This window comes from Gracilinanus agilis, chromosome 2, assembly GCF_016433145.1.
Source record: "Gracilinanus agilis isolate LMUSP501 chromosome 2, AgileGrace, whole genome shotgun sequence".
Classification (NCBI taxonomy): Eukaryota; Metazoa; Chordata; class Mammalia; order Didelphimorphia; family Didelphidae; genus Gracilinanus; species Gracilinanus agilis.
The window spans coordinates 671,574,491-671,588,892 of NC_058131.1; the positions used below are offsets into that span (position 1 = coordinate 671,574,491).

The window sequence follows — 14,402 nt, forward strand, 5'->3', positions numbered from 1 at the left end:
TAAAATACAATTTTAATTTTTTTGGTATTCTGAATTAGGGAAATATCAACAAACCATGAGCATTTCCATATGTAAGGAAAAATAGAGGATTGTGCAGGAAAATTATGAATCTCCATTAGGTATATCTTTAAAAAAAATTTAAAAGCACAGATTACATCAAGCACATTAGTTCCAAAGCTGCTCTTTGTCCCTATAATTTTGAACCTCCTGTTTTGTGTGCTTACTCATTAAAAAAAAACAAAAACACCTTACCTTCCATCTTAGAATTAATACTAAATATTGGTTCCAGGACAGAAGAGTGGTAGGGCTATGCAATTGGGGCAAATAACTTGCCCAGAATCACACAGATAGGAAGTGTCTGAGCCTAGAACCTCCCATCTCTAGACCTGTCTCTCTATCCACTGAGTTACCTAGCAGCACCCTCCCCCCACCAATTCTTTTTTTGTTCTGCTATTCTTCTGTCTATTCTTTCCACCCTTTCCCCTAAAAAGGAAAAAAAAAACTCTTCCTTTTAATAAGGAGTAAAATGAGCAAGAATTTATTTATTCATTCATATGTTTATTTAAACTCTTACCTTCCACCTTAGAATCGATGCAGTGTATTGGTTCCAAGGCAGAAAAGCAGTAAGGGCTAGGCAACGGGGATTAAGTGACCTGCCCAGGGTTATATAATTTGGAAGTATCCGTGGCCAGATTTAAACCCAGGACCTCCAGTCTCTAGGCCTGGCTTCCAATCAAATGAACCTATCTACCCATCTAGAACAAGAATTTATTAAGGGCCTACCGTGTGCCAGCACTGTACTAAGTGCTTTACACATATTATCTCATTTGTAACCAGTTAGTATAGTCAATGACTCCCCTAATCATAATAAAGATAAAAATAATGGAGAAATACAGCATGGCTTAATGAGAAGACCAGTAGACAAGCAGAGTCGGAAAAGTTCTAGAGTTCAAATCTCACCTTAGGTCCTCACTGGTTTTGTGTCCATTGACAAGTTATACAATCTCTTTATGGCTCTTTGTGAGAAAGGAATAATGCCTGAAACACTATTTAAGATAGTTATTAGGAAGAAACTGCTCTGCAAACCTCAGAATGCTTTTTAAATGTTTATTTATCATCATCATCCAATGTGAAAATTTCTTGAGCAAATCTCATTTGCGATATACCACAATTGTACTTTCTCTTTTGGATTACAAAAATTCAACCCTAAATAAAGTATTTTTTTTTTAAGTTTGAAGTTTTTGATTCTGGGCAATGAATGTGTGTATGTGTTTTTCTCTTTAAAATTTCCAGCTGAAAAGACAATTTGCTAACACAACTGGAGCTTAGAAAATTGAGTAGCTTGAAAATTAGAAGTTGAACACATGTTCAAGAAAATTTTTGGCTACATATCTTTGTTTACCAGCTAAACATCTGGTAAAACAAGATTCTTTCCAATTCTCTACTCTTTTCCAGCTAAATTTTATAATAGAATTCTCCTCGTGTTTCACTTTTCAACATTTAAAGAATAGAGAAAATCGATAATATCCCTCTTAAAATTTCTCCTGTTTAGGTCATATGACAGATCTAATCCACACTGAGAAAGACCTGGTAACGTCCCTGAAAGATTATATCAAAGCGGAGGAGAAGAAGCTGGAGCAAGTCAAAAAGTAAGTAGAGGCTTTCATAAATGAGCATTGGTGGGAACTGCCACTAGATGCATCAGGAATACAAGAGTACCTAGACCACAAATGTTCCTTTGGAAAGGAAAGCCGCCTGGCAGCCTTCTGAAGGGATAAAGCCCTACCTGGGCCTGGAGCAAGGCCTGGCAAGGGGGTGGGGTGTAGTGAGGAACAATAGATGAAGGCAAGGCTGGAGCTAGCAGGAAGGATAGGGACAGGGCTCCATTGGGTGTTTTGGACTGGGCTGTCAGGAGGGAGATCAAAGATAGGGTAGTTCAGCCACTTGGGCAGAGATAGACTAATAAACATCATCAAAAGGTAGCTAAGTTTAGCAGTTAGCATGATAGACTTAGAGTCAAGATTTAGATTTGAACCCCACTTCCGATAGTAACAGCAAGTTGACTTGACTTCTGAAACTTCATTTTTTCATCTGTAAAATGGGAATAACAAGTATTTATCTTCTAATGGTTCTAACACTTAGATGAGATTATGTGAAGATGTTTTTTTATTCTGTTCTAGACTTGTGATTTTATTGGTAAGGGGAACTTTAGGGGGTATTTTCTTTATGCAAGGACACTGAGACGTTAAATAACATGCCCACAGTCATTTGGCTAGTAGTCTTTGAACCTAGATCTTTGTGGCTCCAAGGCTAATTTTGTATCCACAGTACCATTCTGTGGATTGTTATTATTATTATTAATCTTATTTTTATTTTTTAAATGGAATTCAGATAGAAATGGTCCGGAAACAAGACGCTATTCTGCCATTATTCTTTTATATTTAGTGTTCTGCAGACAATTGCCTGGGTATATAAAACAACTATTCTTTCATAATTGGAATTTTATTCATAATTGGAAAATTATTAGTTATTATTGTTATTTCTCAAATGTGGACTTATTTTTATTTATAACTTGACTTACTTATAAGTTAATGTTATCCTAAGAATTTTCACTTTAATCTCAACTACTCTTAAGATGAATGTTTAAATGTTTATAGCTTAAAATAAATACCAGGTGTTAAGGATTAAGCATAATATCTTATTAAAAATTGGTTTTAAAAATTAAGTTTTAATTGTCCTTATAGTTATGTTTTAGCAATTTCAATGCAACAAATCCAGGACACCATGTATTTTAATTTCTACTGAATGGGTGGTTAGAAAAGGATTCTTTAATCCTTTTTATTCAATTCATCATTATTTCTGTTATCAGTGATTTTGCCAATTTCATCTGTACACAGGACACCGAAAGCAATCAGATGAACTTCCTTGACCCTCAAAACATGCCATCTGAAATAAATGGGCAATTGAGAAAGTAGACTATATGTATAGCTTAAATTCAAAGTGACTGGGTCATCTTTTACAAAGTTCTCCCAGGTACCTTTGTTTGATAAGTCAAACAAACACAATTTCAATGTAGCTATTTGAGTTACAAAGTAAATTTCTTGAGCTAAAAGACAAGCCACAAACTTTATTTTTAGATAGACTTATGTGGATCCATTCAGATAAACTTTCTGAGAAATCAGGAGGTACAAAATCACTTTGAACCTGTACAGGGAACATAACTAAGGATTAAAATAGTCAGACAGCTCATTCTCAGAGTTTAGGCACACAGGCAAGTCAGGAGAGATCATCCACAACTATGTTTTGGGTGATTGAAACCATTAAATTATTTGTGTGTGTGTGTGTGTGTGTGCACGGGAGAAAATTTGTGAATATGAATACAGCCTCATAATCCACATGTCAAAGAATGGAGAACTTCATCATCTTTTATCTTTAAAAAAGCTTTTCTTTTTAATATATGCATATTCCATTTATTTGTTTTGTATGTGTAGATGGGCAGAAAAGTTAGATCAGCTAACCAGCACAGCAACAAAGGACCCAGAGGGGTTCCTGGGGCACCCTGTAAATGCATTCAAACTAATGAAACGGCTAAATACCGAGTGGGGTGAACTGGAGAATCTGGTCCTCAAGGACATGTCAGATGGTAAGTCTGAAGAAGCTTTGAAATCCCCATCCATGATACATTTAATCCTGAGCACAGAGTATATTTTGTACAGTAACTGAAATATCAACCAGGGACGTTTTATCCGGGATCTCCCTTGTTTTTACTATACAGCCCCAAATCTTGACTGGCCCAGATGGTGCCCCATTCTCATTGCCACTGTCTTTGCTCTGGGTTTCTGTCCCCCCAGTTTTGACTGCAAGATGAAGGATTGTTTGGTTTGTTTCTCCTTTGCTTAACTCTCAGAAAAACACACATAATGCTTCTTAGTTTTGTTTTGTTGTTTAAGAAGCAGTGTAGGAAATTCGAATACATCACAAATCAAATGAAAGGGAAAAAGTTACATTTAAAGGATTTACTTAATTAATCCTGGTTTTGCATGTGAGCTGGCAGAAACATCAGCTGTCTTCTTTTAGATGTGCTTTCCCCTAATTGTCCCTTCACTATCTTGTTCTGGGTTCAGCCAACTTGGTCTTTGCTGAGTTGGGTGATGGATTTAGCTTTAGTCTCTAGACAATGGATTTGTTTTGCTAATGCTGTCTGGTGTCTTAGCTCTTCCAGAATCTGCTTCCCTAGCCATGGCTCTGGATGGGGGAGCCCATTTTTAAGAATTCTCTCCTTTTTCCATTATAACAGATTCCTTTTCTTGGACTTCTGGCCTTGAAGGAACTTAGATGTTGGTTTCTGTGAGAAGTGTCAACTAGAGATCTAAATCTATCTATCTAGACTCCCAAGATTTCTCTTTCTTTGTGTGTCTTCAGATGATAACAAGATTTGGAGTTGCCTCCATCATCTTCTTGCAGATCTGGCTGCTTCAGACCCTGGAAAGTTTGATTGAAGACAAGATCTTCTCCCACACCCCCTGCTCTTGTGGGTTTGCCTGAAACAAAACCCCTAGTAAGACTTTTGTGCTCAGTCCTGATTAGGGTTTTGGTTTGTTTCTTTTGGTGGCGAAGTTGCCTTTTCTTTCTTTCTTTTCTTTTCTTTTTTTTTTTTTTAAACTCTTACCTTCCGTCTTGGAGTCAATACTGTGAATTGGTTCCAAGGCAGAAGAATGGTAAGGGTGGGCAATGGGGGGAGTCAAGTGACTTGCCCAGGGTCACACAGCTGGGAAGTGTCTGAGGTCAGATTTGAACCTAGGACTTCCTGTCTCTAGACCTGGCTCTCAATCCACTGAGCTACCCAGCTACCCCCCAAAGTTGCCTTTTCTAACTTATTTCTCTAATCTGGCATTTGGCCCCGTTCTTCATATGAGGGAATTTTATCCTTTAGCTTGATGACTCCATGTTATTCTCAGACTAATTCCTCCCCTTCTTTCTCCTTTAGTCTGATTCTATGCCCACAAGTGGATCTGCCCTGACCTCTAGCTCATTAGCAAACCTGAGATGACACAGTCATATACTTTGGGATGATGAACAATAATCTGTAACCATCCTTGGCTAAGTTCCTGATGTCATTAGCCCTCTTTTCAGATTGCTGCATCATTTCTCACTCCCTAGAGGAGTCCTTTACTTGGATCCAGGTCCAAAATTAAAGAAATTCTTTAACCACTTAATAGGATGACAACATTTTCTCCTTCTCTGCACTCCCCAAAAGAGAGAATGACACCACATTTGCCAAATTTGAGTTTTTTGGTTAAAAAAAAATTATAGTAAATTTTGACTTTGGAATTTTTTGTCCAAGAAGCAGTGGTAATGAAGTCAAGGCCTTGTTGATAGCTATCCAGCTTTAGTCTTGAATACTTGACAAATAATAATTTGATGGTGGTATTTCTAATTAGGCTCCTCTCTTAAAGATGAAGGTTTAAAAAAGAATCTTTACCTTCCATTTTAGAATAAATATGGTGTATTAGTTATTAGAAGAGTGGTAAGGGTTAGGCAATGGGGATTAAGTGACTTGCCCCAGTGTCACACATTTAGGAAGTATCTGAGGTCAGATTTGAACCTAGGACCTCCTGTCTCCAGACTTGGCTCTCAATCCACTGAGCCACTTTGCTGCTCCCAAGGTGTTTTAAGTGCAAACAGAAAGTTGGAGTATGACTATTTCCAACCAGTTCCTTTGCTGGCTACAGTTGTTAAGTAAATACTTGTTAAATGAATTAATTTAGAAGTTCATGAATTCTTTGTATTATGGCTTTTCCCCTCCCAAATAATTGTCAAAAAAAATAATCAGCAAAATATTAAGGAGCAAAAGCAATTTAAGAGAGGAATGGAGGGGAAAGTAGCAAATATGTTTGTAAATTTGAGTTGTCTTGAATGTATTTTGAATAACTATTTTCTATGGGAAAAAAAAGAATGTCGAAGGGCAACTAGAGGGGACTCAGTGCAGGTCATGGCAAGATCACTGATTTGGTTCAGATACTTAGCATCAGAAGCAGAAAATTGAGTTCATTTCATGATTTATGGAACCAGTGGCTCTATGGAAAGAGAGCTGAACTTTCTATGAAGTGCTAGACAGATAACAAATGTTTCATATAAGCCAAGACATTTTTAAAAAGGAAAGGTATCAATTACCACATAATGATCTATTCATAAGTTGAGGTAGTTATGAGATTCTTTGGCATTGATCTGCAGGAAGAAACAGAAGATTCTGGCAGAAGTTTATCTTGTTTTAAGGAGTAGAGTGAATGATATAGAAGTCCTTACAATGTTAGTCTGAGTGATTTAAAGTGTAGTTATGCCTCATAATGCTAACATTAATAAATAGCTTATTTCCTTTTTTTTAAGATTTAAATTCTCATGCTTTGTTTTTGGAAAACATATTTCAGTGTTTTCTCCTTACCTTCCACATGGAGTTTTATATGTTTGGGTGTTAGTGTTTCAAATTGAAAATATTTCAATTTATTTTAGTCTGCCTCGAACTAGACCTTCACTTTCCCCAAACACACATCTATTAGAAGAAAACTGTTTGGCCCTCTGCTGGCCAAATAAAACTTTGAAATTTACCATATTTATAACCACTTTTGGAAAAAATAACATGATCAAGTAGTGTTACCTCTGTTTTTATCTTCATTTTTTTTCATCTCTGGAATTTAGCACTTTGCTCTTCAGAGAGTTGTTATAGTTATTAGTAATTGGTATGGTAAGCTCTGAGGACATCTCCATATTCTAGAAATCTCAGAATAGTAAATCCTAGGTTAGGACTGCATATGATGAGTCATCCCTGATAAAGCATTTAAATCTGTTTAAATATAAAGTTCCCTTTGAAGCTTAGGAAAAGAAACCTAACCTCTTTTCCAACCTGTTCTCAATTTTTCACTAGCTGCCTTGCCATTATAGATATCATTATGATATATAATACACTTAGGAGAAACAAGAATATCTTATCTTTATTATGTTATTCCTCATTTTATTAAAATATTTACATATACTTAATTTTAAAAAACCCATACTTTCTGTCCTAGTAACACTTCTAAGAAAGAAACACAAGGGCTAGGCAATTAGGGTAAAGTGATTTGACTAGAGTCACAGCTAGGTGTCTGAGGTTAGATTTGAACCCAGATTTTTGACTCTTGGCAAGACTCTTTATCCACTGTGCCACCTAGCTGTCCCATATATACTTGATTTAAAAGAAAAATCTGTCAGACCTCATTTCTTGTATGTTCTTATATAATCTTCAAGAAGTTTATGCTTATAGACTTCTGATTTAGCTTTTCTTTTTAGTTTTGATCTTAGGAAATTGTATCCACTGATTATTATGTTATTGTATGTTATTGCAGTCACAGTGCATATTATTTTCCTGGTTTTGCTTACTTTGTATCAATCAGTCCATAGTCATTTTTTCCAGGATTCTCTATATTTTTCATGTACATTATTTCTTATAGCACAGTTCATATACCACAATTTATTTAGTTATTCCCATATTGACAGGCGTCTACTTTCCCCCCAATCCTTTGCTGCCACAAAAAAAAATGGTGCCACAAATATTTTGGTGTCTTTGGGGCCATTTGCTTGGTTCCTGACTTCTTTGGGCTATGTACCCAGCAGTGGATTCTCTGGATCAAGAGGTATGGACATTTTAGCCATTTTCTTGGTATAATTCCAGATCACTTTTCTGGAAAAGCGCCCCCAAAAGTGCATCACTGTACCTATTTCCTATAATCTCTAGTCTCATCTTTTGTCATCTTTGCCAATTTGCTGAGTGTGAGGGGAAAACCTTAGGTTTGTTTTGATAAGCATTTATTTCTGTTGTTATTAGTGATTTGGATCATTATTTCATATTGTTAACAGTTGCCAGTCTTCCTTTAAGAAATATTTGTTAGTATCCTTTGACCCCTTATCTATTGTGGAATGATTTTTAGTCTTATGTAAGACAACTAACAGAAACCCATATCTTGGTTGTAAGAATCTTTTAGAATTTTTTTTTTTTACTTGTAGAATTCCTAAAAAGTCTATTATCACAGAATCATACAGTTTGAGAGTTGGAAGAGACCTCAGTAACCATTTAGGCTAACTTACTCATGAAAGGAATACTTACTACTATAGCATACCTGACAAATGATAATTTATCTTTTTTAAAAATTAATTAGTTACATTAAAATTCCAAGGTATCTCCCACCTCTCCTCCCTTCCCTACATAGAGAAGGCATAATCTAACAAAAATATATATATGGATATGTAAAACTATGTCTTGCTTGTTTCTTTTTTCAGTTCTTTTTCTGAAGTTGCATATATTCAAGTCATTCTTCAAACAATATTTCTATTGCTGTAGATGATGTTCTCTTGGTTCTGTTTCACTCTTCATAATTTCATGTAGGTCATTTCATATTTTTTTTTTAAATTAACTTGCTCATCATTTCTTACTATATACAGTATTATTTCATCAAACTTGTATTCCAACACACAACTTGTTCAGCTCTTGCGGTGTCCTATTATACTCTCAGATAGTCTTAATTGTTAGGAATTCTTCCATACTTTAAGCTTTAATTTGCATTTTTGCAACTTATGTCCATTGTTCCTGCTTTAGCCCTGTGGGCCACAAGAGAACATATCTAATCCTTCTTCCATGTAACAACCTTGTAAATATTTGAATACAGTGATCATGCACTCCAATATTTTCTCTTTTTAAATATCTCCAGTTCTTTCCACCCCTCCTCATATGGCATAAACCTCAAGGCCCTTCATCACCCTTTGTTGTCATCTTTTATACATTCTCCAACTTATCAATCAGTTTCTCTCAAAACTGTAGTGCTCATAATTGAATATAGTACTACAATTATGGTCAGGTTAGATCAAGAGTATCTTTGTATACTTTTGAAGCCCCTCTGGGATAGTTTCTGGAAGCTATATGATTCTTAATGTAGCTCAAGATTGTATTAGTTTTGGGGGCTGCCATGTTACACTCTTGGCTCATATCGATCTTGGAGTCTGTGAAAGCCCCCAGATCTTTTTTTTAAGAAAAATTTTGGTCTAAAGAGGTCTCCCCCATCCTATTTTTGTGAAGTTTTTTTTTTCAATCCATTGAAAGGCTTCATATTTATCACTTAATGAATTACAAGTTATTATTGGATTTAGTCCAGAGGATCTTTTTAGGGCTTGTCACCCACTATGTTAGCTAACCGTTCCACTTTTGTGCTATCTTTAAAAATGATGAATATGCTTTCTATGACTATTCCCAAGTCAGTGACAAGAATGAGAGCTGTGCAAAGCCAAGTACAGATCTCTCAAGTCTTCCACTGGAGACCTCCTGTCACATTAACAGAGAGCCACGCATGACTATTTTTGAATCTGGCAATTCAAGTCAGTTATTTTTTGATCAATTAAGTGCAATAACAAATTTCCACATAAGTTTTCTGAAGTTTTATGATCCAAATTATCTCCCTCCCTTTTTCCCTCCATACTCTTGGAGATGGCAAACAATTCAATCTGGGTTATACAGGTATTATCATGCAAAACATTTTCATAATGTTCATTTTTATAAGTGAATAATCTTATAAAATCCAAACCCCCAAATATATACCCAAATACATAAGTGAAAAATCATATGCTTTCATTTGCATTCCTCCTCTAACAGTTATTTCTCTGGAAGTAGATAGCATTCTTTTTCATAAGTACCTCAGAATTTTTCTGGATCATTGGATAGCTAAGACTATCACATTTGATCATTCCACAATATTGCTGTGTACAATGTTTTCCTGCTTCTGCTTATTTCATTCTGCATCAGTTCATGTAGGTCTTTCTAGCTATTTCTGAAATCCTTACAGCATAATAGTATTCCATCACTGTCACATACCACAATTTATTCAGCCTTTCCCCAGTTGAGAGACATCCCTTTAGTTTCTAATTCTTTGCCACCATTAAAAAAAATCCTCCCAGCTATGAACATTTATCAACAAGCAGGTCCTTTCCCATTTAAAAAAAAATCTCTTTGGGATACTAGTAGTGTTATTACTGAATCAAAGAGTATGGATTCTTTTATAGCCCTTTGGACATAATTCCAAATTGCCCTCCAGAATGGTTTAATCCAGTGATGGGCAAACTATGGCCTGTGGGCCAGATGCGGCCCCCTGAAATGTTCTATCCAGCCACTTGACATTATTCCTAATCTGATGAATACAATGAGTAGAATACTATACAAAGAAACTTCAACAGACTGACAGATGAGCATTTCCTTTCCTTTGGCCCCCTCTTTAAAAAGTTTGCCCATCACTGATCAATTCACAACTCCACCAGCAATGCATTAGTGTCCCATCAAGTTAGTTCTGAATCTCAAGTTGTATTATCATCTAATCAACAACATTTTCTCCCAAAGAAAATAATTTCAGATACTTTTAGCAAATGCTTTCCTCAAATCTAGGTAAACTATTTAATACTTTTCTAATGTATAAGGTTTATTAACTCTGTTAAAAAAGAAAATAAAACTTCCTTGTCTAGAACAATATTCTTTTTGTTTGTTTGTTTGTTTTACATTATTTCATTTTCTTTTTAGAATATTTTTCCATGGTTCCATGATTCATGTTCTCTTCCTCCTCTCTTCCCTAGCCCTCCTGGAGCTGACAAGCAATTCCACTGGCTTATACATGTCTTATTACTCAAAACTTATTTCCATATTATTCATATTTGTAATAGAGTAATCTTTTAAAAACCACAACCCTAAATCACTTACTCATATAACCAAGTGGATAAATCATATGTTTTTCTTCTGCATTTCTACTCCCATAGATCTTTCTCTAGATGTGGATAGCATTTCTTTTCATAAGTGCCATGGGATTGTTCTTAATCATTGACTTGCTATTAGTAATAGAGTCTATCATATTTGATTGCCCCACAATGCTTCAGTTACTGTGTACAATGTTCTTCTGGTTCTACTCATTTCACTCCATCAGTTTGTGGAGGTCTTTCCAGTTCATATAGAAATCAGGCAGTTCATTCCTTATAGCACAATAGTATTCTATCACCATCATATACCACAATTTGTTCAGCCATTCCCCAATCGAAGGACATCCCCTAATTTTCCTATTTTTTTTGCCACCACAAAAAGTGCAGCTATAAATATTTTTATATATTAAACCCAGTAGTGGTATAGCTGGATCAAAGGGCATGCGATCTTTTAAAGCCCTTCAGGGGCATAATTCCAAATTACCTTCCAAAATGGTTGCATGAATTCACAATTCCACGAGCAATGCATTAGTGTCCCAATTTTGGCATGACTTATTCTTGTTGTTCCTGAGTTGATGATTTATAATTATTGTTTCTCTTTCTAGATACCCATTAGCCATCTCATTAACATTTCATGCTAGAATTTTTCCACAAATAGAAAACGGGGTTACTGACCAATAGTTTATATATTCCATTCTTTTCTCTCTTTTAAAAATTTTTTTTGCAAACTAGGACAAGAATTGCCCTTCTATAGTATTATTGTACCTCTCCTATTTTCCAAAATGTTTCAGATATTACTGACAGTGGCTTAGCAATCACATCTATGTGTTCTTTCAAGGTAGAATTCATCTGGGACAGGTGACTTGAATTCATCAAGGACTGCCAAATGACCTCTTCCTATTGCTTTCCTTATCTTGGCTATCAATTTTTTGGTTGACAATTTTTGTTCTATTATTTCCAGTGCAAAGGTCTTCTTGACAGAGAAAAATTAGTTATTAAGGTCCAATTCCCCTCTGCTTTAAGCAAAGACTCTATCCATCTTCTTTGATATTCCTTTTTCTCCCAATATTGCTTAAAACAGCAGAACAAAACAAAACAAGAGCCTACTGTTTTCATTGCCTTTAGCTTCCATGGTCAGTCTCAGTTCATCATGTTTAAATATTTATGGAATTATATTTAGAGGATTGTGCCTTATTCTTATATCCAGCCTCTTTAAACCTGCTCATTCAACTTCTTTCTCTCTGTGTCTTCAGAATTTCATTCTTGAGAATTTCTTATCCCTTTTGGACTGATTTTCCTCTGTTGAACTTTAGTCTATGAGATTCTAATAGTCTTTCCCTTTCCCTCCCCAGCAATTTTTCCCTGTTGGTGAGAATTAGATCCAGAATAGGATTACTCCTTGTTGGTTCTTTGTACATTTCGAATGACAAAATTATCATTAAGTCAGGTTAAGAAGTTATTCACTGCTAGGGAAGAACAGATGACTAGGTAATTGAGGTCCCCAGTCACTACTATTTCATGCTTATATGATACCCTAATGATTCTGATTCCCCAAACATCTAATTTATTTTCTTTTTTTTCCCCTTTTGGTCCAGGTGATCTTTATTGTTGTTTAGTCATTTTCTATTGTTTCTGATTCTTTAAGATCCCTTTTAGGGTTTTCTTGGCAAAGATACTGGCGTAGTTTGTCATTTCCTTCTCCAGCTCATTTTACAAATGAGGAAACAGAGGCAAACAGGCTTAAATGACAGGCCACACAGATAGTTAAGTGTCTTAGGCAAGATTTGAACTCTGGAAGATGAGTCTTCCTGACTCTGGGTCTGGCACTCTGCCTATTATGCCCACCCAGCTGCCCTGATCTGTAGACTATTCCATAATAAAATTATTTGTGTTTTTCCCTCTGACCTTCACCCAAATACTCTCTACATATATTTTCCTCCACTGCTTTTTAGATTTCTTCACACAAGTCTTATACTTCCTTGTTATGTAATTGTATCCCCCACCCTGTTTCTATCTCTTTGTCTACCCTATTTCTTTTGAATCACACAGGGCTGTATTTAGTCACCGGTTTAGTCTTTCATTTCATCCTATGACTAAAGTCTTAATGATACCTGTAATGTCAAATTTGTCTCCTTGTGTTTAGTTGTCCAGTTCTATTTTTCTCTAGATGTTTGAAGTCAGGTGTCTTGCTACTGGCTTCTTTCTTAGATTTTTTTTTCCTTCTGTGAACCTATGGACATCTCAAAGGCTATTTAGTTATGTAGGATGTAAACAGGCAGTCTTCTCTCTTCCTACTTTTTAGTTTGAATCTCTTTCATTTATCAAAATTTGTTAATAGCCCCAAGAGTTTTTAGTTTAAAAACCACAAATTTGTTCATTGTTCATAAATCCTTCATGATTGAGCTTCCCGTTTTCTCACCAAGTAACATAGCCATCAATTCTCCAGTGTTGAATTTAAAGCCTATTTTTGTCTCAATCTGGCTGCTGTTATAGAAGAGAGGTACAGATTCATGCCTACATTCTATATTAAACATACTCCAGAGTTTTGATCAGATAGAAGTAAACTGAATCTTTTTCAGTAATTGAATTCTTAAAATATAAAGACTTTATTCTCTTATCTACATATACAGCAATTTTGATAGACTTTCTTTACAAATCTATGTGTAAACTCTGAATTGATGAATTAAATAGAATCTGGAAGCGTTAATCTTTCTCTTTGTTTCTTTTTAATTTTTTTTCTAGGCTTCATTTCAAACCTAACCATTCAGAGACAATATTTCCCTAATGATGAAGATCAGACTGGGGCAGCCAAAGCTTTGTTGCGTCTCCAGGACACCTATAATTTGGATACAGATACCATCTCAAAGGGGAATCTTCCAGGTAAACTGAGCCTGATCTGCTTAATCCATTAGTACCTTCACAATATAAAGAGCTTTTGTATTTTCAGATCAGTAAATGATAGTATGTCTGGTTGTGTTAGGGCATGATACAACTTTCCTTTTTCTAGCACTTGGTAGTTAGGCTGAATGTTAGAAACTGACCATAGAGGGCAAAATTGGTTTGAAGAAATTAAAAAAACATTTTTCCAGAATATATTCCTTTCCTTCTTAAGAAAGCCTATTAGTTTTCCTGTTCTTGGTATATAGCATGTTTAAACAGTGGACTATTACAATACATATATACCATGTTTCAAGACAGGAGCATGTGGCGGATATGCACAATCTGATTTTTTAAGCATTTTGCATTGTGCAGGATATCCTGCTTTTTTACTTATTTCTGGCAAAGACTTCTATCTCCTTCAGCTGCCAGCTGAGTCTGGGATATGAAGTCTCACTTTACCACTACTCTGTGCTTCTGGGGATTTCCCTGGTTCTATTGCTTAGAGAAATGGGACATTGTACCTGCTACCTCTGTCTGGATTATTGCTAAGGTGACCTTTTGAATTGGTTGATCTTGTAATGAAAAGAACAGTGAAACTAGTTTTCTCTCAGCTGATTACTTTGCCTCATATTTTATAGAAAAAATTGAAGCCATTTACTGAGAACTCCCTCTTCTCTCCTTTTCTTCATCTCCTATCTCTCCGATGTCATCTTACACTATCTCTTCTTTTACTTCTGTCTCACATGATGAAGTGGACTTACTCC

At 35.6% G+C, this 14,402-nt stretch overlaps 1 protein-coding gene across 3 annotated transcripts in view; it reads left to right on the forward strand.

The window, feature by feature from the left end:
- P4HA1 (prolyl 4-hydroxylase subunit alpha 1) overlaps positions 1-14,402 on the forward strand; it is an 83,635-nt gene that overhangs the window by 18,695 nt on the left and 50,538 nt on the right. For all 3 annotated transcript variants that reach the window (XM_044659084.1, XM_044659083.1, XM_044659085.1), the window contains exons 3-5: positions 1,553-1,649; positions 3,492-3,643; positions 13,501-13,638. In XM_044659084.1, coding sequence (XP_044515019.1) covers positions 1,553-1,649; positions 3,492-3,643; positions 13,501-13,638 — 387 coding nt within the window. The remainder of the gene's footprint in view (positions 1-1,552; positions 1,650-3,491; positions 3,644-13,500; positions 13,639-14,402) is intronic.